A 25,190-nucleotide genomic window follows, 5' to 3' on the forward strand; every position below is an offset into this window, starting at 1 on the left:
CCCCTTTAAGATCTCTCCACAGGTGATCAATGGGATTTAGACTCATTGGTGATACTTCAGAACTCTCCAGCGCTCTGTTTCCATCCATTTCTGGGGTCATTGTCCTGCTACAAGACCCATGATGTAGGACACAAACCCAGCTTTCTGACACTGGGTACTAGATTGCGACCCAAAATCCTTTGGTAATCTTCAGATTTCATGATGCCTTGTACACAGTCAAGGCACCCAGTGCCAGAGGCAACAAAACAACCCAAAAATATCTGTGACCCTCCACCATGTCTGACTGTAGGTACTGTGTACTTTTCTTGTAGGCTCATTCTGTTTCCAGTAAACAGTAGAATGATGTGCTTTACCAAACAGCTCTATCGTGGTCTCATCTGTCCACAAGTCGCTTTCCCAGAAGGATTTTGGCTTACTCAATGTACATTTTGGCAAAATGCAATCTAGCTTTTTTATGTCTCTGTCTCAGCAGTAGGGTCCTCTTGGGTCTCCTGCCATAGCGTTTTATTTCATTCACATGTGGACAGATAGTTTGCGCTGACACTGATGCCCCCGGAGCCTGCAGGACAGCTTGGATTTCTTTGGAGCTTGATTGGGGCTGTTTATCCACCATCCGGACTATCCTGCATTCAACCTTTCATCAATTTTTCTCTGCCGTCCACGTCCAGGGAGATTAGCTGCAGTGCCATGAGTTGTAAACTTCTTGATTATTTTGTGCACCGTGGACAAAGGAACATCAAGATCTCTGGAGATGGACTTGTAACCTTGAGATTGCTGATATTTTCCCATCAACTTTGGATCTCAAGTCCTCAGACAATTCTCTTCTCCTCTTTCTGTTCTCCATGCTTAGTGTGACACACACAGAGATACAATGCAAAGATTGAGTCAACTTCTCCCCTTTTTATCTGGTTTCAGGTGTGATTTTCATATTGCCCACACCTGTTACTTGTCACAGGTGAGTTTGAATGAGCATCACAAGCTTGAAACAAAGTTGTTTACCCACAATTTTGGAAAGGTGCAAACAATTTTGTCTGGCCCATTTTTAGGGTTTTGTGCGAAATTATGTCCAATTTGCCATTTTTTCCTCTGTGTTTTTGGTTACAATACACACAAAGGAAATAAACACGTGTATAACAAAACGGGTAATTGTAATAATTTTCTGGGAAAAATATTTTATTTTCTGAAACAATTTCAGGGGTGCCAACACTTCCGGCCGTGACTGTAATATATATATTATATCTATATATATATACAGTACAGACCAAAAGTTTGGACACACCTTCTCATTTAAAGATTTTTCTGTATTTTCATGACTATGAAAATTGTACATTCACACTGAAGGCATCAAAACTATGAATTAACACATGTGGAATTATATACTTAACAAAAAAGTGTGAAACTACTGAAAATATGTCTTATATTCTAGGTTCTTCAAAGTAGCCACCTTTTGCTTTGATGACTGCTTTGCACACTCTTGGCATTCTCTTGATGAGCTTCAAGAGGTAGTCACCGGAAATGGTTTTCACTTCACAGGTGTGCCCTTTCAGGTTTAATAAGTGGGATTTCTTGCCTTATAAATGGGGTTGGGACCGTCAGTTGTGTTGTGCAGAAGTCAGGTGGATACACAGCTGATAGTCCTACTGAATAGACTGTTAGCTGCTTTTTTCTTGCCATAATACAAATTCTAAGTAAAGAAAAACGAGTGGCCATCATTACTTTAAGAAATGAAGGTCAGTCAGTGCGAAAAATTGGGCAATCTTTGAAACTGTCCCCAAGTGCAGTTGCAAAAACCATCAGGCGCTACAAAGAAACTGGCTCACATGAGGACCGCCCCAGGAAAGGAAGACCAAGAGTCACCTCTGCTTCTGAGGATAAGTTTATCCGAGTCACCAGCCTCAGAAATCCCATGTTAACAGCAGCTCAGATTAGAGACCAGGTCAATGCCACACAGAGTTCTAGCAGCAGACACATCTCTTCAACAACTGTTAAGAGGAGACTTTGTGCAGCAGGCCTTCATGGTAAAATAGCTGCTAGGAAACCACTGCTAAGGACAGGCAACATGCAGAAGAGACTTGTTTGGGCTAAAGAACACAAGGAATTGGCATTAGACCAGTGGAAATCTGTGCTTTGGTCTGATGAGTCCAAATTTGAGATCTTTGGTTCCAACCACCGTGTCCTTGTGCGACGCAGAAAAGGTGAACGGATGGACTCTACATGCCTGGTTCCCACCGTGAAGCATGGAGGAGGAGGTGTGATGGTGTGGGGGTGCTTTGCTGGTGACACTGTTGGGGATTTATTCAAAATTGAAGGCATACTGAACCAGCATGGCTACCACAGCATCTTGCAGCAGCATGCTATTCCATCCGGTTTGCGTTTATTTGGACCATCATTTATTTTTCAACAGGACAATGACCCCAAACACACCTCCAGGCTGTGTAAGGGCTATTTAACCAAGAAGGAGAGTGATGGGGGGGCTACGCCAGATGACCTGGCCTCCACAGTCACCAGACCTGAACCCAATCGAGATGGTTTGGGGTGAGCTGGACCGCAGAGTGAAGGCAAAAGGGCCAACAAGTGCTAAGCATCTCTGGGAACTCCTTCAAGATTGTTGGAAGACCATTTCCGGTGACTACCTCTTGAAGCTCATCAAGAGAATGCCAAGAGAGTGCAAAGCAGTCATCAAAGCAAAAGGTGGCTACTTTGAAGAACCTACAATATAAGACATATTTTCAGTTGTTTCACACTTTTTTGTTAAGTATATAATAACACATGTGGTAATTCATAGTTTTGATGCCTTCAGTGTGAATGTACAATTTTCATAGTCAAGAAAATACAGAAAAATCTTTAAATGAGAAGGTGTGTCCAAACTTTTGGTCTGTACTGTATATATATATAAATATATATATATATATATATATATATATATATACATATACATATACATATGCAGTGTGTATGTGATCTCTTACCTCGTACACCACCATCTTTCCTTTAAATATGGCCATGAGGTGTGAGGGCTCCTTCCCCATCGTCACTCGCACTTGAACAGGTTGTCCATCATATTGCTGATCCAGGATTACGGCCTGATATGCAGATGCAGTGATCTCGTCCTGGCTGGCGTTGCGACCCTGCGTTCACAGACAGATAATAGATAGAAATTCCGAATATCCATAACTAGTAATTAGATCGATATAAAGATATTAGACATTAGATAAACAGATTTTAGATAAAATGTATTGCAGATCTTGGGGTGATACAGAGTCAGACTTTTTTTTTGCACATTAACTATAGCGGTGCTGCATTCCTCTTTTTTCACTAGTTATTTATAGTTTTTTTTGCAACCTTCTGAAGACGTGCACGCGATAACTTATTACGAGTGTTTTTCACTTTTTTTTTTAATTTATTCACTAGCTAGATAGATAAATTGATAAAAATTACATATAGATAGATAAATACAAACCAAATTTGTAGGATTTTCCCCAGAAAGAAACATGTCTGATGGAAATGGTCAGGGTCCTATCAGAGAAGGTTCGCCTTACGGTGGCTGGTGGTTCCCCACACATTGGCCAATTTTTGCACTAAGAAACTTAATTTTAATAAATTACTCGTGTAGTCTATATGGTGGTAATGCAGTTTACATTTCATATATTCAGGGTTGGTTTTAGGCAAAGTGGGGTCCTAAATGCTGACATATTGCACAATCACACTCAAACATTTATGTTGCATTTACATGCGCTGAGTTCAGACCGTTAAATGAGCGTGATTGACAATATTGACAATATAAGTTCAGCGCTTGTTTCCCGGCCTCCTTACACAGGATGATCACTAGCAGAATAATCTGTCCCCATACACATCATGTTATCATCAGCACATCTGCAGGTTACTATGAACTCTTGTCTGTGCAGACGGGAATTTATAAATGGATGCCACACACACAGTAGGTGACACAAATACTTTATGTTATACACACATATGTATACACCGAGCACGTACACACCTTTATGTATAGACAAAGCACATAGAGAACATACATATACATGTATGAAAAGCACACACATAGACATATATGTATACACAGAGCACATACATACAGACATGTGTATACACAGAGCACATACATACTCTGACGATACAGTTTATAATCTTAATCAACCAGACAATTAGATTTGTTAAGCCAAGAGAAAGACACTATTTTGTTTATGTTGAATTGTAGATGTATGTCTTTTTCTGTGGCTGGTCAAGAAGGTCATACTATTTGTATAACTCTGATTGTTGTCTTCTCTTGGTCCTGAAATAATGATGATTGTTACTATGCTAATTGCATAATATACTAAAGCCAGCTAAGCTAGATGTTTATTTGAAGAGTCCCCCCTGCTATACCAACTATGTAAATTGATTAGCTCAAACAATGAGACCCGAGTGAGCCCTGCACCTTTACCTCTGACCTGTGACTGATGACCTTAGCCACATATGTAAATATAAAAAAAGGGTTTTTCTATACTGCTGCAAAGAGATTTTTGAAACAGAGAATTGAAAGAGACTTTGCAAGGAGAATAAAAGATCAGACTCGTCAGACCATCAGCTTGGCTTTACCCAAAGAGACACAGATTTGGATTCTACGTGATTACAGCCTAAGGGTATATGGCCCTGACTGGAAAGATACGGATCTGCTCCATGGACCATCAGAGAGCCCATGGATACATTTGGGGAGACCAGGTTGGGACAATGAAGTCACCTGGTCCCATGGATATGTTGTTTGGGGTTGCCAGTTGGGACCCTCCGGTCACCTGGAACCCATGGAGACATTTGGAGAAGACAGATTGGAACCAGCCGGGCATCTGGCCCCATGGAAACTCTCGGAGAGGCCAGGGTGGGACCGTCGGGTCTCCTGGCCTTGTACCTCGATGGATTGTCAGTTTCCTAAGCTTGCCGCTACCTTCTCTCTGTGGGGGCCCTCCAAAGGCGGGGGGCCACTGGTTGAAGTAGTTGGCCCTGGAAGTCCCAAAGTCGCAGCTGTTCCATCACAGACAGACCAGCGGAAGGGTGAGACTTTGTATTGTTGTACCATCTTGGGTATTTGCTGGGACTGCTCTATCTGTTTATTGCCCTTCTTGTCGTTCAATAAAGTATTGCCACGCTGTTTTACCTTCACCCTGTGTTGTCTGAGTAGTATTACACCCATGGTACAGCCCGTGTCTTCAAACATACAAACACATATATACCTACGAGGTACCCATACATTCTGATGTCATCAATATCACACACAGACACTGACACGCACAGAGACACACACAGACAACAGAGGACTTACCACCAGTCCGTCTCCACCTCTGTTCTGTTGACTCCAGTAGAGTACAAGACCTGAAGTGACATCACAGTCACATGACCGGTCACAAGATCGTGATGTTGACTCGCCCCCTGGGCCATGTTGTGCTGCGTTGCGCATGCGGGGGATACCCGGAGCCGGATCCGACGGGGGTTGTAGTGTCCGAGTGGCGGGGACCCGGTCCGTGCCCAGGGTGGTCAAACCAAGTGGCAGTTATTGGTATGATGGTATTAGAGTTCGACTACGCCACCCGTTGATTTGCGGTCACAAGGCCGCCGCTGCAAAACAGTCCGCTGAGGCCGGTGGTATATATGTGCAGCTATGGTGGTATAACCCCCAACGGGAGAGGTATAGCCTCAGGGCAGCTGGTGCGGGAGAAGGGAGTGATAGTGAGAGCGTCCCAGTACCTATGGTGCTGGTGGTACGATGGAACACAGAGACTGATTGCAGTTTTCAATGCTTTACTCACAGTTGTTATTAACGTCAGTCCTGCAGGTGATGACGACCCGAGCCGTGCTGCGTCCACCAGGTGCGGGACTCGGCCAACTCCCAGGCAGTTCCAGAGCGTGGTCCTGAGCTCCCCTCTCCTCCTTCCTACTGGCCGTCCCCACCGGGGATCCACCTTTGTCCGGCTCCCTCGGGCCTTCTGGTGGTGAAACCTTTCCCGGCTTCCCTGACCCTATACGTGGTTTGCCTTCCTGGTGAATGTGGCGAGGGGTTGCGCCAAAACTTGTCCACGACCTCCGGTTCCTGGCTGAGGATATTTGGCCTCCACCAGTTTGGGATCCGGTACCCTGTTCTGCCAACCCTTCACCCGTTAGCTCGTGGGATCTCAGGGTTCCCTCTTCTCTTGCGTCTCTGGGCCTCTCCTGGTGTTTCTGTTCTTTCTCCTTCCTCTGTCTCTCTGCTTCAGGCCTCCACTCCAAGCCTGACTCTGGAGCTGGGCCCGGACTGAGCCACAGCTCCCTGTCAGCCCTCTCTGGCTGAGCTCCTCTCTTCTTCTCCTCCTGCCTGAACTGACTGCTGTCCTAAGATGGTGCCCACCTTATATACTCCCTTCTGACACCCGAGCCCAGGTGACCAGCACCCAATGGGCTCCTACCTATGCCCAGAGTCCCTCCCCTCTCTGCTCCTACACCACTGGGATGTTCCTCCCCTCTCCCCACTCCAGCCAGGGACAGAAGCTGTCGTACCTGCACATCTATCTGGTGGGAGTACCGTTGATCTGTCCCCCGGAAATGGGGTGTATGTGGTGCATGCAGCTAACTGAGCCCAGTTCCACGCTCCATCCTTACCCGGGAGTGGAATACCACACCTCTGGTTCGAGGTGCAATACCCCTGTAGCAGCCGAGTCCTCGGGGTGCTACATTCCCCCCTGGTAAATCACAGCACGTCCTCGGGCTGGAAAAGAGCAAAACAATATAAAACATACAATAATTTTAAAGTGTACACTTGCATGTAAGATATATCAACTATGAACTCATCCCTTTATGGGAGGTACTCTGTTCTTCTTAACGTTACAGGTATAAAACATTACGGAAACATTATCAGACTTTCTGCACACACTTATAAAATACCATTAACTCTTTTAGCATCATATAAAACTTTTTCATATAAAACATTCTTGACCAACACGTTCTTGATCTCTGGCCACCGTGCAACTCAGGTAAAGTGCAACAGTCACTAATTTCGTGATAGAAAAACAGTTCTTTATAAAACCAGTAGGGGGCGCTTTAGGAAGCGCAACTATTTACAGGGTGGCCGCTCTCAGTCCTCGGCTAGTGGGGAATAAGGAAACGGCTGCTCACAGTCCTCAGCCTGGTTAGGGATAGGGGCACACAGGAAACAGTTTCACGCTAGTCCCAACGGGGACCACACTCCAATTAGCAGCATGACAGGTTCCCTTACGGGTAACTATATACAGTTTCAGTTACCGTTCATTAGTAACGATGTCCTCCTGCTCCTTCCTGAGGGTAGTCTTCAGACCCGTCCGGGTCCTCTTGGTCTTCCTCATCCTGCAACTCCTCCTCAGTCAACCGGTGTACGTGGAGGGCGTACGGTCCCTTAGCACACTGATGCCGGGTGAAGGTGACCACATCACCCGGGTAGAGGTCACGTCCACGGTGTCCCTCCGGCAGGTGGCTCTCGACATCCCTGCGGGTGACAAAGACGTCGCCGGGGGTTCGGTGGTCTCGGATAAAGCCCCAGCCGTGTTCCAGTTGAAACTTTATTACGGTCCCGTTGGCGCGGGGACCGTGGGCCGTACGGGGGTTTCGTCGGGCCCGGCGTTTCTGCTCCGCGCTTTGGACCTGCAGCTGTTCCTCGCGGATCCGCCTCTCTCGCCGTTCTCTCCCAAAGACCTCTAACTGTTGACGGCAGCACTCCTCACGCCGGGCTGCGGCCGCCCGGGTCTCCTTGGTGAACCCCATGAGGTCCTCACCGGTCGGGTCCCATGCGAATTGGGCGTCCTCCAACGGGAGCGGGACAATTTTGGCGGGCGCCGGTGCCGGGATCAGAGGCTCACACAGGGGTCGTTCCCTCCGGAGTCGGGGGTTGATGTACTCCGGTGGCCACACAAAGGGCAGCCCGTCCGGGCTAGTATGCTGCGCGAAGAGATCTTCGCCCAGGGGCAGCACTGTGGAAGTTGAGGGCGCTGGGGCAGCGGCGCCCGGAGGTACTTGGCCTTGCGTCCAGGCCGGAGGCATCCTCTTTGGGTCCAGGTATGGCACCTTTGGGGAGGAGGGCGCTGGAGGTGCAACGGCGCCCAGATGCACCAGGCCTTGCGACCAGGCCGGTGGCACAGTGGAGGTAGAGGGCGCTGTGGAGACCGCGGCGCCCGGGGGTACTCGGCCTTGCGACCAGGCCGGTGGCACTTCCTGTTTTGCCGCGCTCAGAGACGAGGGGCGTGGCGTAACAGAGGGCGCGACCGCTGCTCCTGCCGCTTGAGGCCTAGTTGGGAGCAGCGGCGGTGCGGCAACGGGCGCGGTGAGTATGACTTCGGGCTCTGCGACGGGGAGCTGGGGCAGGCTTACGGCTACTGGGCACGGGGTGATGACGTCCCCATTACCTGCTCCCATCCCTGCGGCTCCCTCCGCGGCGTCGTCTCCGGCCTTCGTCCCTCCTGCACCATCCTCAGGGGCAGACATGCCCCTCGTTGCAGGCGGCGTCCTCTGCTGGCGGGTTCCAGCCTGTTGGGCCATCTCCCTCCTCCATTCGGCCAGTGCTTCCTGCTGTACTTGGGCCATCTTCCGGGCCAAGGCCTCCAGCGCGGTCTGTGCACGCTCCCGATCTCTGGGGAGTTGTGCCAGGATCTCCACCAGGCCTTCTGGGGTGGCGGCCTGCAACAGGCTCCGGACCACGGGGTCGGTGCTGCTCGACTCTCCCTCCATCTCCGGGTGCGATCTGTCCAGACTCCTCCAGGCCGCACCCATCTTCTCAGCTTTGTTCTCTATCCGCCCCCATTGGGAGTGGCCCCGGGGCAACTTGGCCACTGTCAGTTTCAGGGGCAGCCCCCCCACGCTGATGGACATTTCTATCATTGCAGTCTCTGCTGGTGGTGGCGGTCCCCGCTTTTGGCGCCCTTCTTGGACCATGCCCACGATGGGAGGTGGTCTCTTGCTACCCTCTGGCACGCCCACAATGGCGTCCGCTCTGCCAGGGCGGGAAATCGTCTCAGATGGTGGGAATCTCCTAATGGCGGGAAACTCTGCAGATGGCGGGCAAAGGCTGCAGATGGCGGGCAAACGGCGGGAAACGACCCGAGATGGCGTCCGATGGCGGGGACCCTCTGGAATTGGCGGGAGACTTCTTCTTACGGTACATGTGAACTTTTCTTCAGGCACGCAGTACCCGGCAGTTGCGGGCACGAGATCCTGCCGACTACGCCAAAGTTGACTCGCCCCCTGGGCCATGTTGTGCTGCGTTGCGCATGCGGGGGATACCCGGAGCCGGATCCGACGGGGGTTGTAGTCTCCGAGTGGCGGGGACCCGGTCCGTGCCCAGGGTGGTCAAACCAAGTGGCAGTTATTGGTATGATGGTATTAGAGTTCGACTACGCCACCCGTTGATTTGCGGTCACAAGGCCGCCGCTGCAAAACAGTCCGCTGAGGCCGGTGGTATATATGTGCAGCTATGGTGGTATAACCCCCAACGGGAGAGGTATAGCCTCAGGGCAGCTGGTGCGGGAGAAGGGAGTGATAGTGAGAGCGTCCCAGTACCTATGGTGCTGGTGGTACGATGGAACACAGAGACTGATTGCAGTTTTCAATGCTTTACTCACAGTTGTTATTAACGTCAGTCCTGCAGGTGATGACGACCCGAGCCGTGCTGCGTCCACCAGGTGCGGGACTCGGCCAACTCCCAGGCAGTTCCAGAGCGTGGTCCTGAGCTCCCCTCTCCTCCTTCCTACTGGCCGTCCCCACCGGGGATCCACCTTTGTCCGGCTCCCTCGGGCCTTCTGGTGGTGAAACCTTTCCCGGCTTCCCTGACCCTATACGTGGTTTGCCTTCCTGGTGAATGTGGCGAGGGGTTGCGCCAAAACTTGTCCACGACCTCCGGTTCCTGGCTGAGGATATTTGGCCTCCACCAGTTTGGGATCCGGTACCCTGTTCTGCCAACCCTTCACCCGTTAGCTCGTGGGATCTCAGGGTTCCCTCTTCTCTTGCGTCTCTGGGCCTCTCCTGGTGTTTCTGTTCTTTCTCCTTCCTCTGTCTCTCTGCTTCAGGCCTCCACTCCAAGCCTGACTCTGGAGCTGGGCCCGGACTGAGCCACAGCTCCCTGTCAGCCCTCTCTGGCTGAGCTCCTCTCTTCTTCTCCTCCTGCCTGAACTGACTGCTGTCCTAAGATGGTGCCCACCTTATATACTCCCTTCTGACACCCGAGCCCAGGTGACCAGCACCCAATGGGCTCCTACCTATGCCCAGAGTCCCTCCCCTCTCTGCTCCTACACCACTGGGATGTTCCTCCCCTCTCCCCACTCCAGCCAGGGACAGAAGCTGTCGTACCTGCACATCTATCTGGTGGGAGTACCGTTGATCTGTCCCCCGGAAATGGGGTGTATGTGGTGCATGCAGCTAACTGAGCCCAGTTCCACGCTCCATCCTTACCCGGGAGTGGAATACCACACCTCTGGTTCGAGGTGCAATACCCCTGTAGCAGCCGAGTCCTCGGGGTGCTACATTCCCCCCTGGTAAATCACAGCACGTCCTCGGGCTGGAAAAGAGCAAAACAATATAAAACATACAATAATTTTAAAGTGTACACTTGCATGTAAGATATATCAACTATGAACTCATCCCTTTATGGGAGGTACTCTGTTCTTCTTAACGTTACAGGTATAAAACATTACGGAAACATTATCAGACTTTCTGCACACACTTATAAAATACCATTAACTCTTTTAGCATCATATAAAACTTTTTCATATAAAACATTCTTGACCAACACGTTCTTGATCTCTGGCCACCGTGCAACTCAGGTAAAGTGCAACAGTCACTAATTTCGTGATAGAAAAACAGTTCTTTATAAAACCAGTAGGGGGCGCTTTAGGAAGCGCAACTATTTACAGGGTGGCCGCTCTCAGTCCTCGGCTAGTGGGGAATAAGGAAACGGCTGCTCACAGTCCTCAGCCTGGTTAGGGATAGGGGCACACAGGAAACAGTTCCACGCTAGTCCCAACGGGGACCACACTCCAATTAGCAGCATGACAGGTTCCCTTACGGGTAACTATATACAGTTTCAGTTACCGTTCATTAGTAACGATGTCCTCCTGCTCCTTCCTGAGGGTAGTCTTCAGACCCGTCCGGGTCCTCTTGGTCTTCCTCATCCTGCAACTCCTCCTCAGTCAACCGGTGTACGTGGAGGGCGTACGGTCCCTTAGCACACTGATGCCGGGTGAAGGTGACCACATCACCCGGGTAGAGGTCACGTCCACGGTGTCCCTCCGGCAGGTGGCTCTCGACATCCCTGCGGGTGACAAAGACGTCGCCGGGGGTTCGGTGGTCTCGGATAAAGCCCCAGCCGTGTTCCAGTTGAAACTTTATTACGGTCCCGTTGGCGCGGGGACCGTGGGCCGTACGGGGGTTTCGTCGGGCCCGGCGTTTCTGCTCCGCGCTTTGGACCTGCAGCTGTTCCTCGCGGATCCGCCTCTCTCGCCGTTCTCTCCCAAAGACCTCTAACTGTTGACGGCAGCACTCCTCACGCCGGGCTGCGGCCGCCCGGGTCTCCTTGGTGAACCCCATGAGGTCCTCACCGGTCGGGTCCCATGCGAATTGGGCGTCCTCCAACGGGAGCGGGACAATTTTGGCGGGCGCCGGTGCCGGGATCAGAGGCTCACACAGGGGTCGTTCCCTCCGGAGTCGGGGGTTGATGTACTCCGGTGGCCACACAAAGGGCAGCCCGTCCGGGCTAGTATGCTGCGCGAAGAGATCTTCGCCCAGGGGCAGCACTGTGGAAGTTGAGGGCGCTGGGGCAGCGGCGCCCGGAGGTACTTGGCCTTGCGTCCAGGCCGGAGGCATCCTCTTTGGGTCCAGGTATGGCACCTTTGGGGAGGAGGGCGCTGGAGGTGCAACGGCGCCCAGATGCACCAGGCCTTGCGACCAGGCCGGTGGCACAGTGGAGGTAGAGGGCGCTGTGGAGACCGCGGCGCCCGGGGGTACTCGGCCTTGCGACCAGGCCGGTGGCACTTCCTGTTTTGCCGCGCTCAGAGACGAGGGGCGTGGCGTAACAGAGGGCGCGACCGCTGCTCCTGCCGCTTGAGGCCTAGTTGGGAGCAGCGGCGGTGCGGCAACGGGCGCGGTGAGTATGACTTCGGGCTCTGCGACGGGGAGCTGGGGCAGGCTTACGGCTACTGGGCACGGGGTGATGACGTCCCCATTACCTGCTCCCATCCCTGCGGCTCCCTCCGCGGCGTCGTCTCCGGCCTTCGTCCCTCCTGCACCATCCTCAGGGGCAGACATGCCCCTCGTTGCAGGCGGCGTCCTCTGCTGGCGGGTTCCAGCCTGTTGGGCCATCTCCCTCCTCCATTCGGCCAGTGCTTCCTGCTGTACTTGGGCCATCTTCCGGGCCAAGGCCTCCAGCGCGGTCTGTGCACGCTCCCGATCTCTGGGGAGTTGTGCCAGGATCTCCACCAGGCCTTCTGGGGTGGCGGCCTGCAACAGGCTCCGGACCACGGGGTCGGTGCTGCTCGACTCTCCCTCCATCTCCGGGTGCGATCTGTCCAGACTCCTCCAGGCCGCACCCATCTTCTCAGCTTTGTTCTCTATCCGCCCCCATTGGGAGTGGCCCCGGGGCAACTTGGCCACTGTCAGTTTCAGGGGCAGCCCCCCCACGCTGATGGACATTTCTATCATTGCAGTCTCTGCTGGTGGTGGCGGTCCCCGCTTTTGGCGCCCTTCTTGGACCATGCCCACGATGGGAGGTGGTCTCTTGCTACCCTCTGGCACGCCCACAATGGCGTCCGCTCTGCCAGGGCGGGAAATCGTCTCAGATGGTGGGAATCTCCTAATGGCGGGAAACTCTGCAGATGGCGGGCAAAGGCTGCAGATGGCGGGCAAACGGCGGGAAACGACCCGAGATGGCGTCCGATGGCGGGGACCCTCTGGAATTGGCGGGAGACTTCTTCTTACGGTACATGTGAACTTTTCTTCAGGCACGCAGTACCCGGCAGTTGCGGGCACGAGATCCTGCCGACTACGCCAAAGTTGACTCGCCCCCTGGGCCATGTTGTGCTGCGTTGCGCATGCGGGGGATACCCGGAGCCGGATCCGACGGGGGTTGTAGTCTCCGAGTGGCGGGGACCCGGTCCGTGCCCAGGGTGGTCAAACCAAGTGGCAGTTATTGGTATGATGGTATTAGAGTTCGACTACGCCACCCGTTGATTTGCGGTCACAAGGCCGCCGCTGCAAAACAGTCCGCTGAGGCCGGTGGTATATATGTGCAGCTATGGTGGTATAACCCCCAACGGGAGAGGTATAGCCTCAGGGCAGCTGGTGCGGGAGAAGGGAGTGATAGTGAGAGCGTCCCAGTACCTATGGTGCTGGTGGTACGATGGAACACAGAGACTGATTGCAGTTTTCAATGCTTTACTCACAGTTGTTATTAACGTCAGTCCTGCAGGTGATGACGACCCGAGCCGTGCTGCGTCCACCAGGTGCGGGACTCGGCCAACTCCCAGGCAGTTCCAGAGTGTGGTCCTGAGCTCCCCTCTCCTCCTTCCTACTGGCCGTCCCCACCAGGGATCCACCTTTGTCCGGCTCCCTCGGGCCTTCTGGTGGTGAAACCTTTCCCGGCTTCCCTGACCCTATACGTGGTTTGCCTTCCTGGTGGATGTGGCGAGGGGTTGCGCCAAAACTTGTCCACGACCTCTGGTTCCTGGCTGAGGATATTTGGCCTCCACCAGTTTGGGATCCGGTACCCTGTTCTGCCAACCCTTCACCCGTTAGCTCGTGGGATCTCAGGGTTCCCTCTTCTCTTGCGTCTCTGGGCCTCTCCTGGTGTTTCTGTTCTTTCTCCTTCCTCTGTCTCTCTGCTTCAAGCCTCCACTCCAGGCCTGACTCTGGAGCTGGGCCCGGACTGAGCCACAGCTCCCTGTCAGCCCTCTCTGGCTGAGCTCCTCTCTTCTTCTCCTCCTGCCTGAACTGACTGCTGTCCTAAGATGGTGCCCACCTTATATACTCCCTTCTGACACTCGAGCCCAGGTGACCAGCACCCAATGGGCTCCTACCTATGCCCAGAGTCCCTCCCCTCTCTGCTCCTACACCACTGGGATGTTCCTCCCCTCTCCCCACTCCAGCCAGGGACAGAAGCTGTCGTACCTGCACATCTATCTGGTGGGAGTACCGTTGATCTGTCCCCCGGAAATGGGGTGTATGTGGTGCATGCAGCTAACTGAGCCCAGTTCCACGCTCCATCCTTACCCGGGAGTGGAATACCACACCTCTGGTTCGAGGTGCAATACCCCTGTAGCAGCCGAGTCCTCGGGGTGCTACAATGTCACTAAAGGTCCTGAAGCAGTCTCCACAAAGGGAGCTACAATGATAACTATTATCAGTGTAGCTCCTCCTGTAGACGCTTGGATTCCCAAGGGGATGGGGGCTCTGGGCAATTGCCCAGTCTTCTCCCCTACCCCTACCTAACGCCGGCCCTGCATATATTCATTGTTTGCATGCAGTTTAATGTACTCAGAGGCTGCTTAAAGGGGTATTTACATATCCAAGATCCTGTCCCAGTATGTAGTAGGTGTAATAATATTGATATTAGCAAATACCTCCAATTAGAATTGTAGTATAGTTCTTCTGATTCGCTAAGTAGCTTTCCCCACGTGCAGGGCATTGCAGCAACTTAGGTATTCATGGTTACGACCACTCGTATAGTGACACCTAGTTGCTAGTGGTCGTAATCATGGATACCTAAGCTACTGCAAAGCCCTGCACTTGAGGTAAGTGACATAAGTTAGCAGGAGAACTATACCGCATTTCTAATTGGAGGTATTTGCTAATATTAATATTATTATTTTACCTACTACATATTTGAATAGGATCTTGGAGTTGGGAAAACCACTTTAACTCTTTGGTTTGTATATACTGCAATAATAACCGCTTATAATTGTTCTCATTTACATCATTCTGTTAGGAATTCAGTTTTTCATAGATAGATGATGAGTCCTTACCTGCCATATATAGATCATGTAATGATACTTGTTGTTAACCAAATACTTGTAGAGAACCAGGTAACAGTCTCCACCATAGAAGTGTCCAAGCCATTGTTTTTCTACAGGTGCCAATTCCAGATTTTCAATTCTATAGACCTGTAGATGTGAACCGCAAAAAAACATAAACCTGGTCAATTAATGTGGCGAGCTCGAGTTCTTTGCTTTCTTTTTGTTGATCAATTTTTGACAAATCCAGCTGACAGAAAAGGACAAAAAAATCAAAAAAACATCACAGAAAAGAAACCAGCCTTACCAACACCAGGTCAGATTACCAATGCACAAGCAGGATGCAGCAGACCCCCATAATAAAGGCGCAAAACACTGATGCAAACAGACACTCACAAACCTGCCATAAAATTGCAAAAAAAGTGCCAATCCACCGTTGTTGTTTTTTTTTTACCACGTTCACTAAATGCTCAAACTGACCGGCCATTATGATTCTCCAGGTCATTACGAGTTTGTAGATACCAAACATGTATAGGTTCTTTTTTATTTAAGTGGTGGAAAAAAAAATCCAAAGTTACTTAAAAAAATAAAAATCAATTTCGCAATCTGGGGTCGGGTGAGGGCTTCTGTTTTGTGCGCCGAGATGACGTTTTTATTGATTCCTTTTTGGGGTAGATACAATGTTTTAATTGGCTTTTATTGCAATGTTGCGGCGACCAAAAAAACGTAATTCTGGCGTTTTGATCTTTTTTTCTCCTTACGCCATTTGCCGATCGACTTAATTATATTTTTATATTGATAGATCGGGCAATTCTGAACGCTACGATACCAAATATGTGTATATTTGATTTTTTTATTGTTTTATTTTGAATGGGGCAAAAGGGGGGTGATTTAAAATTTTATATTTTTTTTAATTTTTTAATATTTTTAAAAACATTTTTTGTTTTAGTTTACACCAGCTTCAATAGTCTCTATGGGAGACTAGAAACTGCGATTGTCTGTGTGTAGCAGAAATGCTAACTGGTTATGAGCGCTCATAGCATCCTGGCAACGACAACCGCAGGGGTCTCCTGCAGACCCTGGCTTGTCATGCCAACCTATCAGCAACCCGCGGTCATGTGACACGCGCGCCGATGGGCGGGACTAGTGACGTCCTTCTGCTGCGGCTTTGTGAAATGCTGCTGTCAAAGATCGACAGCGCCATTTAACATGTTAACAGCCGCGGGTGAATCACAATTCCACCGCGGCTGTTAGGGGCACATGACAGCTGATCAGATGAGCCGCCATCGCATCAAAGGGGGTGACCAGTCATGTGACACAAGGGGTTAAAAATGCACAGAGATGAGGCTTGCATAGGATGCCAGTCACACAGATACGTAGTATCAACAAGTGTTACTATAGTATATATCTCCTGCAACCTTTTTTTTTTAAATGCAGTATGTTTAAAGCTAATGGATGCTTCCATACGATCAATATTATAGTAATTATATTCTTGTACATAGGGGCAGTATTATAGTAATTATATTCTTGTACATAGGGGGCAGTATTATAGTAATTATATTCTTGTACATAGGGGGTAGTATTATAGTAGTTATATTCTTGTACATAGGAGCAGTATTATAGTAGTTATATTCTTGTACATAGGGGCAGTATTATAGTAGTTATATTCTTGTACATAGGAGCAGTATTATAGTAGTTATATTCTTGTACATGGGAGCAGTATTATAGTAGTTATATTCTTGTACATAGGAGCAGTATTATAGTAGTTATATTCTTGTACATAGGGGCAGTATTATAGTAATTATATTCTTGTACATAGGGGGCAGTATTATAGTAGTTATATTCTTGTACATAGGGGCAGTATTATAGTAGATATATTCTTGTACATAGGAGCAGTATTATAGTAGTTATATTCTTGTACATAGGGGGCAGTATTATAGTAGTTATATTCTTGTCCATAGGGGGCAGTATTATAGTAGTTATATTCTTGTCCATAGGGGGCAGTATTATAGTAGTTATATTCTTGTACATAGGGGGCAGTATTATAGTAGTTATATTCTTGTACATAGGAGCAATATTATAGTAGTAATATTCTTGTACATAGGAGCAGTATTATAGTAGTTATATTCTTGTACATAGGAGCAGTATTATAGTAGTTATATTCTTGTATATAGGAGCAGTATTATAGTAGTTATATTCCTGTACATAGGGAGCAGTATTATAGTAGTTATATTCTTGTATATAGGAGCAGTATTATAGTAGTTATATTCTTGTACATAGGAGCAGTATTATAGTAGTTATATTCTTGTATATAGGAGCAGTATTATAGTAGTTATATTTTTGTATATAGGAGCAGTATTATAGTAGTTATATTCTTGTACATAGGAGCAGTATTATAGGAGTTATATTCTTGTATATAGGAGCAGTATTATAGTAGCTATATTCTTGTACATAGGGGCAGTATTATAGTAGTTATATTCTTGTATATAGGGGGCAGTATTATAGTAGTAATATTCTTGTACATAGGAGCAGTATTATAGTAGTTATATTCTTGTACATAGGAGCAGTATTATAGTAGTTATATTCTTGTACATAGGAGCAGTATTATAGTAGTTATATTCTTGTATATAGGGGCAGTATTATAATAGTTATATTCTTGTACATAGGGGCAGTATTATAATAGTTATATTCTTGTACATAGGAGCAGTATTATAGTAGTTATATTCTTGTACATAGGGGCAGTATTATAATAGTTATATTCTTGTACATAGGAGCAGTATTATAGTAGTTATATTCTTGTATATAGGGGCAGTATTATAGTAGTTATATTCTTGTACATAGGGGACAGTATTATAGTAGTTATATTCTTGTACATAGGGGGCAGTATTATAGTAGTTATATTCTTGTACATAGGGGCAGTATTATAGTAGTTATATTCTTGTACATAGGAGCAGTATTATAGTAGTTATATTCTTGTATATAGGGGCAGTATTATAGTAGTTATATTCTTGTACATAGGAGCAGTATTATAGTAGTTATATTCTTGTATATAGGAGCAGTATTATAGTAGTTATATTCTTGTATATAGGAGCAGTATTATAGTAGTTATATTCTTGTACATAGGAGCAGTATTATAGTAGTTATATTCTTGTATATAGGAGCAGTATTATAGTAGTTATATTCTTGTATATAGGGGCAGTATTATAGTAGTTATATTCTTGTACATAGGAGCAGTATTATAGTAGTTATATTCTTGTATATAGGGGCAGTATTATAGTAGTTATATTCTTGTACATAGGAGCAGTATTATAGTAGTTATATTCTTGTACATAGGAGCAGTATTATAGTAGTTATATTCTTGTACATAGGAGCAGTATTATAGTAGTTATATTCTTGTACATAGGGGCAGTATTATAGTAGTTATATTCTTGTATATAGGAGCAGTATTATAGTAGTTATATTCTTGTACATGGGAGCAGTATTATAGTAGTTATATTCTTGTACATAGGGGGCAGTATTATAGTAGTTATATTCTTGTACATAGAGGCAGTATTATAGTAGTTATATTCTTGTACTTAGTGAGCAGCATTATAGTAGTTATATTCTTGTACATAGGAGCAGTATTATAGTAGTTATATTCTTGTACATAGGGGGCAGTATTATAGTAGTTATATTCTTGTACATACGAGCAGTATTATAGTAGATATATTCTTGTACATAGGAGCAGTATTATAGTAGTTATATTCTTGTACATAGGGGGCAGTATTATAGTAGTTATATTCTTGTACATAGGGGCAGTATTATAGTAGTTATGTTTTTCTACACAGGGAGTAGAAATTTCATTATCAATTCTACCAGTTCTCATACGTGATATTATTACCTCTGCTTCTCCGGTTCCATCATCTACCATCTTCTGCTGTGCCGCTACCTCAGGTTTGGCGTGCATTGAGTTGGCATCAAACTTTACTTGTTCTACTTTGGCTGTATTGTAAGATATAAAACATATTACTATGTGGTGATGTCTTAGAAAAAATCTACGTCATGGCAGGAAAAATAAAGCTCTCTGTATGAATAATTACAGATGAACGTTCTGTGTTTCTTTATAACTAATATTCTCCTGCAGAATCATGTACAGCATCATAAGTGAACATGTCATTGCCTCCCATAAGTTTCATATACTCCTCTCCTGAAATACTCTGTGCTGCTGGGGGCCCTGAGTCTTATACCTAACCTTACATTTATTTACACTCCTGAAATTCTCTATAATGCTGCGGACATTTTACTTATTTATTTTGACAACTTACCCACTTTACCAACAGTGGTTGTCTTTCCGAGCCCGACAGTCTGATCCTTTATGGTCCATTTCTGGAAAAGTTGTTTGAACACAGCGGACTCGGATCCGTCATTCTGAACCTCGACGTTAGTGGACGGGGGGTAGTTTTTGGCTTTGATAAAATTCTGTTTTGTAAACAAGGTAAGTGTTTAAAAAAATGGAAGAGAAAGAGCAAATTTGAGAAGAGCAGAGACTGTGATATATCAGTACAGGGCCGCCAACAGGTCATTACTGCCCTTACTGGTGTATGGGGCCCGGTGAGCAGAAGCAATGAGGTGGGGCCCTAACCTTCTTTATGCTTCTGCTCACTGGGCCCCAGGGGCAGGATTCGGCCGATTCAGTAACTGAACGTGCGTCCAATCAGAGGCTGGCGGCTGACTTCTGGTCGCCAGATATGGCAATGCGTTCCACTGGCGTCACTATGCGCACCACCGACCTCACTTCCGGTCACGGGGGGAATAATTTGGCACTTTCTTTGAATATTTCCAGTAGGCGCACTATGCATATGATGATGATGATGATGATGAAGAGGGTGTCACGCATTTGGGGGTGAGTGACCTGCATTAACTCCCACCTGAAAGGGATCTGATTTTAAGTTTGGTTGCTATATATGGGTGGTTTTCGAACTCTGCACACAGCATTACCTTGACACATGGAGAGAGATCAATGTCTCCCATTAATCCCATGATGAAGCCTGGATGACGCAGGGGGAAACGCGTCGGGATAACTAATGAGGGACTACAAATGATAAGTGTCATTTCTTTATTTTAATAATACCAGATTGATGGTGTTTCTGCTGTAATTGCATTGCCTGAGATGAACAGCTGTCTGGCTCTGAATAACTGGTGTTGATCAGGAATGTTTCTATGAATATATCTGGTGTTTTAACCAGTTAGATTGTTTTCCGTTGTGGATCAGATTAATGAATAGTGACATTCTGGATTTGGGAAACTGTACCCTGCATATTGGTGAAGGGCGAGTGATTTCTTTTGCCCTTGGCGATTACCTGTGTCTTGGAGATTCCTGTGTTCCAGTCATTTTCCATTTCTGCCTAAAAATCTAGAGTGTTTTTGGTTGTAAAAATTGACTATATAAACAGAATTTGGATATACACTACTAATGTCCAGCATGCTTAATGGAACTTTGATATACATATATGTAATTTTTTCTATTTTTTTTTTCACTATCTGTATTGTGTCTATGAATCAGGTTAGGGTATAATAGGGTTAAAAGGGATACCGATGTTGAGCGGAGGAGCCATGCGGTGCAAATTAGGATGCTAACCTCCGCTGACAGGTAGGGACAGAGAAGAGACAACCAGGGATCTGATAGGCCTGTATGTACTATTCCCTGCCTGAACAGAGAAAAACCTTCTATATTGAACGAAGAGAAACCTTCTATACTGTATATACCCTATTGAATCCTTGTCTGCTATATATGCTTTTAGAATGATTACCGTAGTCCTATATGCTTTTAAAGATATTAATAAAAGTTAATTTTTAGGGGTCCAATACTCTTGTTTTTGGTTGTTAAGGCCCGAAAATTTTGCAAGTATAGAGCCCTGAAATTCCTGGTGGCAGCCTTGTATCAGCACATTGTATATAGTGGTATACACACATTGTATATAGTGGTATACACACATTATATATAGTGGTATACACACATTGTATATAGTGGTATACACACAGTGATACCCGGCCGAGACCAGGGCTGCGCTGTGCAGAGGCCGCACTCACCAGCGCTCTGTTCATGGTTTGCTGCTTCTCTTCCTTTGATGCATTTTTTCCTTTCCACACAAAGATCTTGATTCCACCCTGATCCAAGATGTAGCAATCCTGACAGGAGCAAGAAATGTAGATATTACTTATTGCAATCTAGAACATTTATTTGTACATTCAGACAAGGGGAAATCCTGTTAAACTCCATCTATCTAAAATTTTTCTTCTACATGGCTTCTATATCTTTGGGTAAGGAGGACTTACATCACGGTTCAGCCGCAGATCTTGGGTTAAAGGTTTGGTGGACACCTCCATCTATCTACCTTCTGCATATCGATCGATCGATTGATTGATTGATCTATCTCTTCTTAACTTTTTACTCTACACAGCTTCTATATCTTAAGATAAAGGACTTACGTCGTGGCTGAGCAGATCTTGGGTTAATGGTTTGGTGGCCACTTCTTGCACCATCAGGTTCCCGTTGTTGTCTGTTACTCTGAGTAATAAATTGGATAATTATAAAATTCACAATCTGGAATGTTTCCTTCCTCATCATCAGCGGATTCTGACTACATGTTGTCTCCTTCCCTCATATAATAATGACCTGGGGACCCTTATATAGTTACATAGGTTGAAAAAACACCTAGGTCCAGCAAGTTCAACCTTTCGGCACAGGCTATTTTTTGTATGTCAGGCAGCCACGAGCTGCTACAATGTAGATACTGAACTGTAGCACAGAGAACACACACAGACGCGGGTACGATCTGCCGTCACTGTCACTCGTCTGCACGGTGGGTACAGGTGAAACGCAGATTGTTGCCGGCATTGAGTAGTCACTTACTGATACAATTTTATTGCCCCTGCGGCCACACTGTCCACCACATCATCGGATATTGCTGCCTTTATCTCTCTTCTTTCACCCAGCATGTACATGAGGATCTCCATCAGTTTAGGTGAACCTTCCTCGTTGTCACCTTCAACCACGTACACATGGGCACGCCCGCCACGCTCACGGTCGCTGATGTCTTTCGCCAAGTTCATACCCTAGGAAAAGAATCAGCAATTAAATACTTTGTGGTTTTGGACATTTAAAGGAATAGATGTTTAAATCACATGATTAAAAGTGGAAGCGTTACCTGATTGTGCGCCTCAATAGACCCTTACATCCTGATGATACAGAACCACCGAAATCAATGTGTCAGTGAGTCTCAGGTCATGCACCTCGATGGATGCTGCTGTTTGCATGTCACAGTATTGTGACCCTCTAGGAGACCCCATGTAATTTTTGTTTTAGTGTGGTAATAGACTGTATCATATCATTATATTGCACCAGGTGGTGTGTGCCCACTGTATGCCCGCTACTACAGCGTGTTAGCCACCACTAAAATAGACCATAAAGAACAGTTTTCCCACCATACACAGATCTGACACTTTGCACTGATGAGGGGCAACATCCTGTAGCACCGTGTCTGCAAATTGAGATTCTGGTTTGGCTTTTATCCTAAGTAATGTGGCAAGGCTCATCATTAAAGGGTTGATATTGACTTCTAGGATTGCTCCAATAGATGGCGCTAGAGTTGTAGTCCTCTTTCTCTCTGTAGAGGCAATTTGCATATTTAATTTTCCCAGAGAAGCATGCATGGCGTATAAGCCAGGACTGGCTTGTCACTTTCCACAAGGAGAAACGTTACCCCTTGGATCCCATCGGATCCCATCATACACACTCATTTCTTATTCCACCTCATCCAGTTTCCTTACCCTCAGTCTCTCCATCCTGTTACTCTGAGGCCCATTCCACTGGATGATCAGCTTCCCAAGATCCATCAAGAAGACATCGCCAACATTAAAGCTGCCCCACTCGAAAGGGACCTAGATAAAGAGAGTGATTGATAGATATGCATCCTAAATAGTAAAATGAAGTCGCTTTGTATATAGACTTGATTAAAAATCTCCTACTGTTTTTTTTTGTGCACAGCTCCTGTGCAAACCTATGTGTTTTCATGGTTATAGACTATAAAATAATCCTGTGTTGCCTGATCCTGCAGCCGCGCAGAGACCCCTCTACTTGATAAACCACAGACAGTAAACAAAATGATACATATAACAGCAGGGTCAGTTTTAGGATTTGTTTGTATTCTGACTATATGGAGACATATAGTATCTGCATGCGCAAAACAGCAGGGGATTTTTAATCGTTCTTTGTTATAAAGTTATTCCTTTTTACATTTTCAAATTTATTAGCGTGATAAGGAAGTGGTTGGAAAAGTCTACGCACATTTTATCATGTTATCAATACCATGGATGGCAAGAGGAACAAACAAATCAATTTTGGAACAAATCAAAGCAGACATGTCTCTCGAGGCAAGGATCACCAAGCTACGACTTGCCTACTGTGGACACATTATACGAAGAAAGCAATCACTGGAGAAGATCATCATGATCGTAAGACTAGAAAGAACAAGGCAAAGAGGACGACCAGCAACCCGATGGCTTGATACTATCAAGATAATGGCGAAGAACACCCTGGTGGACCTATCTAGGCTGCACAAAATCGATCTTCTTACAGAGCGTTCATACATCAAGTCGCCATGGCTCGAGATTGAGCCGAAGGCTGTTAAAGGTAAAATAAAAAAATATTCAGATTATATCCACAAATTTTAATAGGAAACTCAATACTCACCTCTCCAGCCAATACATTTTTATTCCCCTTGACATGTAGCAGACGTTTTACGTTGTACGTGTTGGTTTCCACCTGCTTCAGTCCGGAGGCTACGCCGCCATTCTTATATCTGGTATGAAGTGGACAGTCACAATGTGTTATAAGATGTAATCATAGCTATCAATTTAAAATGTAAAGGTGTAGTTCACCCTTTTTCATCCTTCTACCATTTGAGGCTCCAGACTCCAGGCAGTGGAGCATAACTAACCTTTTAAATTCTGTGCATTTATCTTCGATGTCATTGCCTCAAATTAAATTGACATGAAAGTCGCCATGATGGTAACACTCACACTATGCCTTGCTTGAAATATCCCTTAAATGTGTCGCTCTCATATCCCTGGACCTCCCGATGCTGGACAGCGACTCCTCCTAGGTGGTCATCAATCTGTGTGGTGTAGATGGCTGCGGCTCCCTGCTCATCTGGAGATGAATCATTCCCGATCCAGAAGTGGATGTCATATGTGAAGTTATTGTTGGTTTTATGGGTCTGGTGTGGAGGATTACAGGGAATTACAGAACAATGCAGATTAAAGGTGAGCGAAAAAAGGGGTCATATACCGGTATATAAATTAATAAAAAACAAGAAAGTTATGCAACTTTCCAGTCACCAATTTTAAGATCTCGGTTTTCTGTCAGTGAATGAGAAGTGGACACATTGTAGGCAACGTTCTGGGAGGACTGTACTCACCATGAGGAGGACGTAGCAGTCTCCTTCAAAGAAGTTTCCATGGGATTTTTCTGGTATGGGAACCATCTCCATGGCCTAAGAACAAAATTCAGAAATGGAATGAAATAAATGCTAAATCTCTCGGTGATAAGAGGAGAGTGATCTCAAGATGTTTGGTATAGTGAATGCAGCAATGGTGAGAACAGTCATATCAGGGGCATCAAGGAGAGATGGCAGATGCTGGCGAGACACGTTCTGGTGTTCCCCTGCCCAAACAGGAAGCATGGAGAAATGTTCTGTTCCCAATGTGATAGAGATTGGGACAGAGCAGTACTCAAGAACAAAGGCATATCTGATCAAAGGGTACAAAACTCGTGGACACCCGGGACTAAGGCACCATACTCCTGATCACCAGGGCACCAAACTTCTGGACACCAGAGAATAGGACAGGAAACTACTGGACACAAGGTACTAGGACACCAAACTCTTGCACACCAGGGACCGGGGCACAAAACTCCTGGACACCAGAGACTAGGGTAAGAAACTCCTGGGCACAATGAATTAGGGCACCAAACTCCTGGACACCAAGAGCTAGGGCAGGAAACTCCTGGGCACAAGAAATTAGGGCACCAAACTCCTGAACACCAGGGACTAGGGCAGGAAGCTCCTGGACACAAGGAACTAGGGCACCAAACATCAAGACACTGGAGACTAGGACAGGAAACTCCTGGAAATAAGGAACTAGCGCACCAAACTTCAGGACACCAGAGAC

General features: G+C 46.8%; 1 protein-coding gene across 2 annotated transcripts in view; it reads right to left on the reverse strand.

Annotated features, from left to right (window-relative positions):
* The window catches only part of VIL1 (villin 1), a 54,405-nt gene that overhangs the window by 20,096 nt on the left and 9,119 nt on the right, over window positions 1-25,190 (reverse strand). For both annotated transcript variants that reach the window (XM_073647408.1, XM_073647409.1), the window contains 11 exons: window positions 24,440-24,514; window positions 24,042-24,238; window positions 23,713-23,821; window positions 22,791-22,901; window positions 21,874-22,076; window positions 21,450-21,528; window positions 21,051-21,149; window positions 19,286-19,439; window positions 18,862-18,962; window positions 14,994-15,131; window positions 2,970-3,128 (listed from right to left, as the gene is read on the reverse strand). In XM_073647408.1, coding sequence (XP_073503509.1) covers window positions 2,970-3,128; window positions 14,994-15,131; window positions 18,862-18,962; window positions 19,286-19,439; window positions 21,051-21,149; window positions 21,450-21,528; window positions 21,874-22,076; window positions 22,791-22,901; window positions 23,713-23,821; window positions 24,042-24,238; window positions 24,440-24,514 — 1,425 coding nt within the window. The remainder of the gene's footprint in view (window positions 1-2,969; window positions 3,129-14,993; window positions 15,132-18,861; window positions 18,963-19,285; window positions 19,440-21,050; window positions 21,150-21,449; window positions 21,529-21,873; window positions 22,077-22,790; window positions 22,902-23,712; window positions 23,822-24,041; window positions 24,239-24,439; window positions 24,515-25,190) is intronic.

This window comes from Phyllobates terribilis, unplaced genomic scaffold (genome assembly GCF_046119375.1).
Source record: "Phyllobates terribilis strain yellow unplaced genomic scaffold, ASM4611937v1 Scaffold_9__5_contigs__length_417890890, whole genome shotgun sequence".
NCBI classification, from domain to species: Eukaryota; Metazoa; Chordata; class Amphibia; order Anura; family Dendrobatidae; genus Phyllobates; species Phyllobates terribilis.